The sequence below is a fragment of the Nicotiana tomentosiformis genome, chromosome 9 (genome assembly GCF_000390325.3).
Source record: "Nicotiana tomentosiformis chromosome 9, ASM39032v3, whole genome shotgun sequence".
Taxonomy (NCBI): Eukaryota; Viridiplantae; Streptophyta; class Magnoliopsida; order Solanales; family Solanaceae; genus Nicotiana; species Nicotiana tomentosiformis.
This window is the reverse complement of record NC_090820.1, coordinates 96,314,542-96,327,382: the sequence shown is the minus strand read 5'-3', so window position 1 is coordinate 96,327,382 and position 12,841 is coordinate 96,314,542. Positions and strand designations below refer to the sequence as shown.

The window sequence follows — 12,841 nt, the reverse complement described above, 5'->3', positions numbered from 1 at the left end:
ATTCATCGGCTATTTTTAGTTTAAATGGTAGAGTGGACGACTATTTGGGTTAATTCTTCAATTTTAAATTCATTTTTTAAATAACCGTGGTGCATGTCCAGTGTGAGCTCACTTATACCAATTTTAAAGGATATATGTTATTTCCCAACTAGTATAGATACCGAGTAATTACCAATGGATTAAATAAATTATAAAAATTACCTAGCGTTTTTGTCTATTCTTGGTTTTGGACCATTGGAATTGCTTTTATCTTTCGAGTTTCATAGACAGAAAATCAGTCGTACAGATAAAAGCAGTAGCTACACTATCACTTAACCATGATTAAATTTTCGTAGTAATAGTGAGCCTCCTCTACCAGAACGATCTTCATTAAGAGGGTCAACTGGTGACGACGAACCATACAGACAGAGATAAAAGAGATCAAACAATAATTAATATATTTTCACACTTTACTTGATAACTTAACTATAGTAAAATTCATGTGGTTTGAACTTTTGAAGTAAATATGAGTGTGAATTAGTTATCTATATTTGCAACAATATTAGTTTGTCTTTTATGTTCATTAGTATTTTAAAAGACAGAAATGACTATCCAACGTTGTACCTAGGATGAGGGGACATGTTGTAAATAAGCCTCAAGAATTTTTAAATTTTACTAATTCGTAAATTTACAAAAATAGTACTCCACAAAATAGAAATTATTATAAACATACATTAAAATATATGATTACGCAGCTCATTACTTTAGACTTCTACTAGTAAAACTACAAATATTCTTGATTCTTACATCATGTCGATTTATACTATACCATTGGATGGAAAGGTTATAATAAGAAAAAATGCTACCAACTGATTTTTCTCACAACGCGACCAAGCTTTGCATTTATCAATGTGACCTTCAGTTCAAACGTCACCAAAAATTTAAGTTTTTCTATCACATTTATATGATTTCAGAGAAATACTAATTGAAAATCTTTAATTCTTAGCGACATTTGAACTGAAAATAATATTGGTAAATTCAAACCAAGATCGTATTTGGAGAAATCATTTGGTAGCATTTTGTGCTTATTCTAACTTCTCCCCCAATGTTTCTTGATATTATCATATTAATATATTTAAATCACACATTTCCAGTATTAAAACTTAAATTCTTAGCAACATTGAACTGAAACTCATACTATACTTTTCTTAACTATCCAATCTTGAAAACCAGCTGATTCGACTAATCTGGATTCGCACCTGGTAAGTCCATTACGCCAACGACCTGGCTTTCTCCCTAAGTAAATATTTCTGAATCTTCCCAGTTGCTGTCTTTGGAAGCTCATCTTCAATTACCACAGTTCTTGGCACCATATAAAGTGGCAAATTCTCTTTACAAAAATCTCTTAGTTCCTTCTCTGTCATCTTTTCTGCATCAGTTTTCAAACTAATAAAAGCACAAGGTGTTTCACCCCAATAATTGTCTGGTCTTGCTACTACTGCAGCTTCATTTACTGCTGAATGTTTATACAAAATTGACTCCACTTCTACACTGCTTATATTTTCCCCACCACAAATTATCACATCTTTTAATCTGTCTTTTACTTCTAAGTAACCATCTGAGTGCATTACTCCAACATCTCCTGTGTAAAACCATCCATCATTTTTCATGCATTTTGATGTTCCTTCAGGGTCTTTAAGGTACCCAAGCATTACACTTCCTGTTGTAGATGATTATCATCAGGAAAATAAATTAGAAGTAGAAGCGTATCTGATTTGAGAGAACGGATTAAATTGGTAATGAACAGTTGATATATTTGATAGAAAAGTGCTAATAATCTGTTTTTTTATTAAAAGAACTAAAGTACCCTTAAATTCCTTATAAAAAAATTATAAATTTAAAAATATCTTTGTAAATAAGAGGACCCACGAATATGATGGAGATAATTTAGGTGTTTTTTTAGGAAAGATACTTAGAGCACATTTGGATATAAGAATTTTTTCTCCTTTTTTCAAAAACATTTCACTTTTTTTCGAAATCAGCGTTTGTTCATAAAATTTCTAATTTTCACTTTGAAAATGTATTTTGGAAATTTTCGAAAATTTGAAAAACTCAAAAAAACTATTTTTCAAAATTTTCACTCAAAGCACTCACAAAACTTCAAAAATAACCAAAAATTATATTCATGTCCAAACACAACTTTAAATTTCAAATACCATTTTCAATGAAAACAATTTCCCCGTATTTTGGAATTTTACAATTTTTATGTCCAAACGCCCATTTAGAGAATTAGAAAAAATATTAAAGATAAAATAGTAAAAGTCTTGATTAAAAGTGAAAGTGTTTATAAGCTCTTTGGATATATACCAAACCTAAATAAGGCAGAAGGTGTTTATAGACCAATTTGACCAACTTATAAGCTTTAACTAAACATTCTTATTAAATTCACTCTTAATTTGGACCAAACAGTTATAATGACAAATAATTCCTTCATCCCAATTCATGTGACATTATTTCTTCCCCTTAAAAATTTTCTTTACCGTTAACAAAGGCGGATCCACATTCTTGCCTACTGTCTTTGAATAATGCTTCATTCCCGGGCGTAAAAGAATGGCCAGCTATGGGTGCTTAATGCACCGCCCCGCCATCGCACCTATTAATTTTCAGCAAAACCAGCGATAGCGAGCCTTGTCCGAGCTCAACTCCCAGACTGCCATCAGAAGGTCATGGCTGACATCATATCCCACAAAGTCTGCCTTTCCAGGTTTTCATGCAGGAATCCAGGCAACTTCCCATTAAGGAATCCAGGCAGCTTTTCATCCAGGAATCCAGGCACCTTTCCAGGCTGGAATGCACCAAGCTGTTTTAGACAGCCAACCAACCCTTTGTATAGCCATTTTAGTTCTATAAATAGGCTTTGTTTTCATTCTTTGTAAGGCATCAGATATTGAATAAACACAACAGAAAATTGGCACTTGCCTCCCAAATTCGAGTCTCTTTATTTCAAAGCTTTCTTGCTTGTTTCGTGTGATTGCCATCGCTTTAGCACGATTGTGCTAATTATTGTCTAAGGGCTGAAGCTAGGTAGCAGTCAGGCTTACTTTGCTGCCCTCGCCGAACCTTCAGAAAAACGGTTCCGTGACAAGTGGTATCAGAGCCTAGGTTCTTGCATGGCTAAGAACTCACACCGTAACGTTGAAGAAACCCACATTGAAGAGAACCCAGAACCACAAAGAGGCATGGGTCGAAAGCGCGACAAAAGTAGGGCCAGGGATGCATCTCCACCTAAAAGTGAGTTGCTGCCCTATACTGCACCCGAAACTTCTCAAGCTATATCTCTAGACGAGAGAGTTGGTATGATAGAGAAGGGTCTAGAGGCCGCACATCGTCGTATTTCCGCTGCAGAAATCAATATTTGTTCACTTGAGTCAGTTGCCCTTGATGGACTTCAAGAAGTCAGAGGGAACATTCAGGAGCAAGATGACGGGCTAAACAACCTTGAACTCAAGCTCACTGAGGCTTTGTCTTCCTTACAGGCAGAAGTTAAAGCTTTAAGACAACGCCTAGAGGAGACAGAAGGAACCACTGGGCGAGGTCCCATCACTGTCCGAGAAGCACGTATCGAGGCTCCCAAACCCAAAGAATTTCGAGGTGAAAGAAGCGCTCAAGACGTGGAAAACTTCTTGTGGCAGCTGGATGCTTATTTCGAACATGTAAGCATTACCAGCGATGCTGCCAAAATCCGAACGGCAGCCATGTATTTATCTGAAACCGCCATACTTTGGTGGCGCAGAAAGAAGGCAGATATGGAGAAAGGGACGTGCTTCATTGATACCTGGAAGCAGTTCAAAGAGGAGCTAAAACGGCAGTTTTATCCTCAAAATGTTGTGCACGAAGCTCGCCGACAGTTGAGAGAGCTTAGGCAAACATCCTCCATCCGTGAGTACGTAAAGGAGTTTACAAAGCTCACCCTTCAGATCCCCAACTTAACAAGTGAGGATCTATTGTTCCATTTCTTGGATGGCTTGCAGAATTGGGCCAAACAAGAATTACAAAGGCGACAGATCGACGACGTCGATGAGGCTATTGTAGTAGCCGAGTCATTAGCAGATTTCCGGACCGGAGCGTCTAAGGGAAACAACAATCGGAGCCAAGCTGCTGCTGCTCCAAAGGCGGACACCAATCGAGGCAAAGGCAGATTCATTCCCAATCGGAGCAATGATAATCGAGGTAACCGCAATCACTCTTTTAATTATCGCAAGGACTACGATGATAAGAGGAAAGGAGCACCAAAGGCTGCTCAGCGAGATGTTTGTTATCTTTGCGGTAACCATTCTCATTCTGCTCGAGATTGCCCTACTCTAAACAAGTTAGGAGCAATCGTCGCAGCACACCAGCAGCAAGGACAAACTGCTGCGCCTATTGGTAGGCAACCGGAGGAGCGAAGAGCACCAGCTGATGGTGCAGGACTAGAGAAGAACAAGGCCGTAGGCTTGTTCAATCATATGGCCTTGATAAACCATATGACCATTGCCGCTATTGCTGCCCAACCGCCTCGTATGAGGCCACGTGAATCTTTATTCGTCGATGCCAAGTTGAATGGCAAAGACGTACGCATCATGGTGGATACAGGTGCGACTCATAACTTCGTGATGAAAGAACGAGCTAGGGAGCTTGGACTTGCTTTCATATCCAGCGACACGATGATGAAGACTGTCAATGCCCTTCCCACTACCGTTCATGGCTTTGCTCCTAACGTACAGATTGCTTTAGGAGACTGGCAGGGATTGACAGACTTCACTGTTGCTCCCATGGATGTCTTTGACATCATTCTAGGATTGGACTTTTGGTACGAGGTCAACGCACTTATTGCACCACGTATCAACCAGCTTCACATAAGCGACCCTAGAGGTTCATGTATTGTGCCCCTTGTTCGGGTACCACAAACCGGAGTGCATCTATCAGCGATGCAACTTGTGAAAGGCTTCAAGAAAGGAGAACCAACATTTCTTGCAACCTTGACGGGAATCGTTGAGCATTCCCTTGAGGCAGTAGCATTGCCTCCCCGTATTGAGCAAGTCTTTGAAGATAATAAGGACGTGATGCCGGAGGAACTTCCCAAACATTTGCCACCACGGAGGGAAGTTGATCATCAGATCGAGCTGGTTCCAGGGGCAAAGCCACCTGCCATGTCGCCTTATCGCATGGCGCCCCCAGAACTGGAGGAATTGAGGAAGCAACTCAAGGAGTTGCTAGAAGCTGGCCACATACGACCATCCAAAGCACCTTACGGAGCTCCTGTCTTATTTCAGAAGAAGAAGGAGGGTACCATGCGGTTATGTATTGATTACAGGGCCCTTAACAAGGTCACGGTAAAGAATAAGTACCCTATCCCTCTTATTGCTGATTTATTTGATCGTTTGGGGCAGGCAAAGGTGTTCACCAAGATGGATCTGAGGAAAGGTTATTACCAAGTGCGGATTGCTGATGGAGACGAGCCCAAGACAACCTGTGTTACACGATATGGGGCTTTTGAATGGTTGGTAATGCCATTCGGTTTAACAAATGCTCCAGCAACCTTCTGCACTTTGATGAACAAACTATTCCATCCCTTCTTGGATCAGTTCGTTGTCATCTATCTAGATGATATCGTGGTTTACAGCAACGACATGGAGGACCATGCAGAACATCTCCGCAAGGTATTCCAGGTACTAAGGGAAAATGATCTGTGCGTCAAGCGGGAGAAATGCAGCTTTGCACAGCCCGTAGTACAATTCCTTGGGCATACAATCAGCCACGGGGAAATTCGGATGGATAGGGACAAGGTGGAAGCTATCCACGACTGGGAAGCTCCAACAAAGGTGCCGGAACTTCGGTCCTTTCTTGGCTTAGCCAACTATTATCGGAGATTCATCTTTGGTTACTCGGCTATTGCATCTCCCCTCACTGACTTGCTGAAGAAAGACAGAGAGTGGGAATGGAGCGACATATGCCAGAAGGCATTCGAGAAACTCAAGGCAGCAATCACCAAGGAACCCGTATTGGCCCTGCCTGATTTCTCGAAGGTATTTGAAGTCCAGACTGATGCGTCTGACTTTGCTATAGGAGGCGTGCTGATGCAAGATGGCCATCATATAGCTTTTGAGAGTCGAAAGCTGAATGACGCTGAAAGGCGTTACACTGTCCAAGAGAAGGAAATGACTGCTGTAGTTCACTGCTTAAGGACTTGGCGTCATTATTTGCTGGGAGCACATTTTGCTGTCAAGACTGACAACGTTGCAACAAGCTACTTCCAGACGCAGAAGAAGCTATCTGCCAAGCAAGCTCGTTGGCAAGATTTCTTGGCAGAATTCGACTACACCCTGGAATACAAGCCAGGAAAAGCTAACGTAGTAGCCGATGCTTTAAGTCGCAAGACAATATTGGCAAACATGGTTAGCTCAGCAAGCAGTGGCATCATCCAGACCATCAAAGAAGGTATGCAACTCGATCCCGTAGCTAAACAACTTTTTGCTTTGGCCAGTCAGGGCAAAACTCAGCGCTTTTGGGAGGAAGATGGTCTCTTGTATACCTCTGGCAAGAGGATTTACGTGCCCAAATGGGCAAATCTCCGGCGTACTCTTCTGAAGGAAGGCCATGACTCTGCCTGGGCAGGTCATCCAGGGCAAAAACGCACAATGGCCCTGATCGAGTCTTCTTATTATTGGCCTCGGATGCGGGACGACATCGAGGTATATGTACGCACTTGTCTAGTTTGCCAGCAAGACAAGGTGGAATCCAAGCTTCCAGGGGGATTACTTGAGCCGCTGCCAGTTGCGGCGAAGCCATGGGACAGCATAACCATGGACTTCATCACGTGTTTGCCAAATTCGGAGGGATTCGGCACCATTATGGTGGTTGTCGACAGGTTCACCAAGTATGCAACATTCTCGGCCACCACTGCCGGTTGCAAAGCTAAGGAGGCAGCACGTATATTTTTGAGGGACATCGTGAAATATTGGGGTGTGCCTAAGCACATTGTAAGCGATCGAGACCCTCGTTTCACAGGCGCATTCTGGAGAGAATTGTTTAGCTTGTTGGGAACTCAATTGCACTTCTCAACAAGTTTCCATCCACAGACAGATGGGCAAACGGAAAGGATTAATGCCTTGCTTGAATGCTATCTGAGGCATTATGTCAGCGCCAATCAGAGAGACTGGGCTAAGCTACTGGACATAGCTCAATTCTCTTACAACTTGCAACGCAGCGAGGCGACTGGGAAGAGTCCCTTCGAGCTTGCAACTGGGCAACAGCCCAACACTCCTCAGTCATTGCCCGCCAACGTCGGATTGAAGAATCCGGGGGCTTTTCACATGGCCAAGTTTTGGGAGGAACAAGCCGATCTAGCCAGGTCATATCTTGACAAGGCTGCGCGTAAAATGAAGAAATTTGCAGATCGGAAACGTCGTCCAGTCAATTACCGGATTGGAGACAGGGTCATGGTGAAACTAAATCCACGGCAGTTCAAATCACTGCGAGGCGTACATCATAGTTTGATTTGTCGATATGAGGGTCCGTTCGAAATTGTTGCCAAAGTGGGGATAATATCATATCGACTGGACATGCCGCGTCATCTGAAAATCTATCCAGTCTTCCATGCTAGCCAACTTAAACCATATTTCGAAGACATAGAAGACAAGGATCGGGCGCAGACCAGTCGAAGCCAGATCTTTGCTACTCCGCCAGCAACAGACAAGCAGTTGGAGGCCATCATAGACCATCAGTTGGTCCGTGGAAAAGGATGGGGCAATTCAAGCGCGCAGTTCCTTGTTCATTGGAAAGGAACTTCGTTAGAGGAGGCATCATGGGAGAAGTTTGAAGACTTGTGGCAGTTCAAGGAACAAGTCCACGATTATCTTCAGTTGTGTGGCGCCGGGGTCGTCGCCATTTCAGGTGGGGGAGCGTGCACCGCCCCGCCATCGCACCTATTAATTTTCAGCAAAACCAGCGATAGCGAGCCTTGTCCGAGCTCAACTCCCAGACTGCCATCAGAAGGTCATGGCTGACATCATATCCCACAAAGTCTGCCTTTCCAGGTTTTCATGCAGGAATCCAGGCAACTTCCCATTAAGGAATCCAGGCAGCTTTTCATCCAGGAATCCAGGCACCTTTCCAGGCTGGAATGCACCAAGCTGTTTTAGACAGCCAACCAACCCTTTGTATAGCCATTTTAGTTCTATAAATAGGCTTTGTTTTCATTCTTTGTAAGGCATCAGATATTGAATAAACACAACAGAAAATTGGCACTTGCCTCCCAAATTCGAGTCTCTTTATTTCAAAGCTTTCTTGCTTGTTTCGTGTGATTGCCATCGCTTTAGCACGATTGTGCTAATTATTGTCTAAGGGCTGAAGCTAGGTAGCAGTCAGGCTTACTTTGCTGCCCTCGCCGAACCTTCAGAAAAACGGTTCCGTGACATTAAGCACCTATTAACTTGAAGAATTAACCCAAATACCTTCTCACCCAATAACTTAAACTAAAAATAGTCGATGGAGGTATAATATATGCATAATTTATGTATTGTATGTGTATAATTATGTATAATTAATGTATAATCTATGTATATGGCTAGAATAAGTAAATAATTAATATGGCCGGCTATTTGCGTAAAGATCCGTATTAACTTTGACCATATTTGGCAAATTTGCATAGACAATTATAAAAATATTTAGATAAATATTGAATGAGCACCCACAGTTAAACTCAATTTTTCTCTTCTTTTTTATTTTTTTTCGACGAGCACCCATGACATAAAATCCTGAATCCGTTACTATGAGATGAACTACAATCATATATATTTAAGGTTTGATTTAGACCATAAATTTTAAAAATATTTTTCTTTCTTAAAATCCGTAGCTAATCATATAAATTGAGAAGGAAAAGAATAATATATATGTGCAAGTCCTTAAATTGGAACAATACCTCCTCTCAAGACGATTTCTCCGATTGCTATGCCATTTCTCTCTATGCTAATTCCAGTTTCAAAGTCGACTACATCAACCTCTGTAAATCCTACCATTCTCACACCTTGTCTTGATTTAAGCTGTGCTCTTTCGGACTGTGGCAAATGATTCCATTCTTGTTTCCATGCACATGTAACTGCAGGTCCTCCTGTTTCTGTCAATCCATAACCATGGCTTATTACAAAGCCTAAAGATTCCGTTCTGTCGAGGACGGCGGGCGGCGGTGGCGCTCCGGCGGTGTATATGTGAACAGGAGAATCAAGGGGTTGCTTTTTTGGATAGGTAGATAGCATATTTAGTACTACTGGTGCACCGCACATGTGTGTTACCTGTTGCGACAGACAGAATTAAAGAGAGCACTAGTGATTAATACTCTATCTAATCATATAAAGTTGTCATGTTAACTTTTCACCCACTCTTTAACAAAACATTAATAATCGTCGTTTTGTTGAAAGGATATAATAAATCCCATATAAAATGCAAAATTATTTTATACGTTTAATAGAGTTTTTGATTCCGAATTAGTAGTTTCGAGATTATTTATAATATAATTGTGCTATTATTTTCATACAACACTCAATATGTAATAACAGTTTCGGGATCACTAATCCCAATATAAAACAACAAAATGACAAAGATTTCAATGACAAAGATGTCCTCCTCCAAAAGCTTCTTCTAAAGTCCTTAAAGAACGTCAAGATAATTAAAATTGAAAATAAAGATCCAAATTTATGTAGCGTAAAACCAAACACATGTAAAATATTATATCCAGAATATTCAATTTTTAGTCCATCAAAACTCTATCAATAAAAGCAACCCACTAAATAATTTTGTCATTATTTAATTTAAGTATTGTAATTTTGGAATTATAATTGTGGTTTGATCACAAACCAAACAATCTCTAGAAGTTATTTGACTACTTTACCTATATCTCTTCATTGATCTTTACTACATTGACCTTCCAATAAATGCTAACTCTATTAATGATCATTAATAATCATTAATTCTTTATTATTTTCTAAAATGACAGGTATTCTGGAACTATTTTTGGCTAACATGATAGGAAGACGTATTGTATTCTCTTGAACAATTTAAGCTTGTAGATATTTCTCAATACCGGGTAGGGATTTTGAGTTCGGGTCTCACCTCTACCAATAATCAAAATGAATTTTTATATGTGTGATTCATCCATAAGAAAAAAGAACCAGACATTCAGTGAAAAGACATGTTAAAGACATAATTAAGTAAATCGTGTTTTTTCTCACACAACATAAACTTTTAGATATAATTAAATAACTAAAAGCGTGTTTTTCCTACCACAACATAAACTTTTAGATGAGACAACGTTACCTTATGTTGGTGAATAGCTTCATATATTGAAGAAGCATCATGACCTCGACGAAGACATACATTAGTTCCACCAACAGCAGCCATTCCCCAGCAAAATCCCCAACCATTAGCATGAAAAATTGGCAATGTCCACAAATACACGGGTTGTTTCGGAACACACCAATCAATTAATCCCATAATAGCCATTGTAAATGCACTTCTATGGCTATGAAGTACACCTTTTGGTGCATAAGTTGTACCAGAAGTGTAATTCAGTACTATTGGTTCCCACTCACTATCTGGTGTAATCAATTTGAAACTCAAATCGCCTTCTTTAATCATGTTCTCGTAGCTGTTAAGAAACTTATTATCGAAAAATGAGGAGCTTTTACTGTTCTGATCATCATCTTCAATAAGGACTAGTTTTGGAATTTGTACATTAGGTGGAAACATAGAAAGTGCTTCCACGACTAAAGAAGTTGCTTGAAAATCCACGAATATAAGTTTTGCTTCACTATGTTGAAGCAAAGCAGATAACGTACGTGGATCAAGTCGGAAATTTATGTTGTTGAGGATTGCTCCGGACATTGGTACAGCAAATTGAAGTTCGTACATGGCTGGAATATTAGGAGCTAAGACGGAAACAACGTCGCCTTTTTTAATACCAAGTGATGAAATGGAAGATGCTAATTTTAAGCACCGAGTATAAGTCTCAGACCATGTGTAAGTTATGTCATTGTACACAATTGATGTGCAATTTCCATATACAATAGAAGCTCTTTCCAAGAAATCTAAAGGTGAAAAAGGACATGAATTTGCAAGTCCCTTTGCTTTTTTCTTGGTCGCGCTTCCATTTTCTCGGAAAATTTCTGGACTGACAGGATTCAAGGCTAGTGAAGATCGGATTGAACTTTTTGTTAATTTCTTTACTTCAATACCATTTCTTGATTTAAGAAGTGGAATTTCCAATGGTTTGGAATATATGCCAAAGGAAACCAATTCACAAGCATTAAGACATGGATTTTGTGTTGTGCTTGGCCTTAATATAACCATAATGTGGTGTGTTTTTCTCTCTTTTTTTTTCTTTCTTTCTATGGGTTATATATGAAGTTTCAGCAACGATATATATGGTGCTATATATAGCAGAAGTTGGCCACTTATATATACCCAAAAAAAAAAATGGCCACTTGAGATATAGTAGAACTTGACAAGAAAGATAGAACAAGATTAAATGCTGAACGTACCACCTTTAATTTGTAGTTATTATCCGGTCCAATTATATCTTTGGATTTCTGCACACCCCTGATATTTTATACTTCATCCGTTTCACTTTATGTGAATCTATTTCCTTTTTGGTACGTTCCAAAAAGAATGACTTCTTTCTAAATTTGAAAATAATTTAGCTTAAACTTCCAATTTTACCCTTAATGAGAAGCTTTTATAACTATACAAATACTCTGAACCTCTTTTTGATTTGTTTAGAACCACAAATTCCAAAAATATTTATTTTTTCTTAAATTCGTGCCCAGTCAAAACGGAAGGAGTAGTAATTTTAATCATAAAAATTTTATCTGACACACCTTTATCTATTTTAATTATCTCATTTAGTAAACACTTCACTAATAGAGCCAGTAAGGATTAATTTCGAAAAAGTAATAACTGTTTATTTATTCTAAACGTCAAATATTTTATAATTGTATTTATTTATTACTTAGGGAAAAAATCTAAATTTGCACATATACTGTTCAAAATTATTCAATTTTACCATCATTAGACTTTTGGTGCATTCATACTTTTGCAGTTAAAGAAATTATCTCATTTTGTCCTTATTATTAAGGGAGCTCAAGCGTGACATGGGTACTTGGGTAGGCTTCACGTATCTAAATTCTTAGCGAAACAATATTCTTATTTACCCTTAGATTATTTATTGAAATTTTTAATATTATAACCTATTCAAATTTATCAATCAATATTAAAGGACAAAACGTCAGTCTAATACACAAAGTATCTCGCATTCACGCAAGATTCGGAGAAGAACTGCATCCTAAGAGAAGTGATATAGACAGTGTATCCTAATACAAATATTATTGAATACGAATTAAATATCCTATTGTTTAAATATTATATTATATATATATATATATATATATATATATATATATATATATATATATATATATATATATATCTTAAACTCTTTAAAAACAATCAATCCTAATCAATGTAGAGGTGGATAAGAGTGCTGTATCTATGACAGGTAGGTTAATTTATTATAGAAATGAATGCTACAACGAATACCGGTACGTAGTTTGGTCAATGGCGCAATAGAAGTTCCATGATCCAAGTAGGTGGCTGCAATTAACAGCAATTTGTAGCAGGAAAGTGTACCTCCAATTTCTGCAGACATTGAAAATTGCTGCCAAATTTTCTTTGATGATTCTAAAAAGTTACTTTGAATGTACGTAGATGTAGTTACAGAGCTAGAGTATGATTTACGGGTTCAGGAGAATTTATTAGTTTTAATCAAGACTCT

At 38.8% G+C, this 12,841-nt stretch overlaps 1 protein-coding gene across 1 annotated transcript; it reads right to left on the bottom strand.

The window, feature by feature from the left end:
- Positions 1 to 679: 679 nt before the first annotated feature.
- LOC104089790 (2-methylpropanoate--CoA ligase CCL4-like) lies at positions 680 to 11,438 on the bottom strand. Its single transcript, XM_009594764.4, has 3 exons — positions 10,330 to 11,438; positions 8,939 to 9,308; positions 680 to 1,699 (listed from the first exon to the last, which is right to left on the bottom strand). Exons 1-3 carry the CDS (start codon positions 11,359 to 11,361, stop codon positions 1,251 to 1,253), a joined length of 1,851 nt encoding a protein of 616 aa, XP_009593059.1. The 5' UTR covers positions 11,362 to 11,438; the 3' UTR covers positions 680 to 1,250.
- Between the last annotated feature and the right edge of the window lie 1,403 nt (positions 11,439 to 12,841).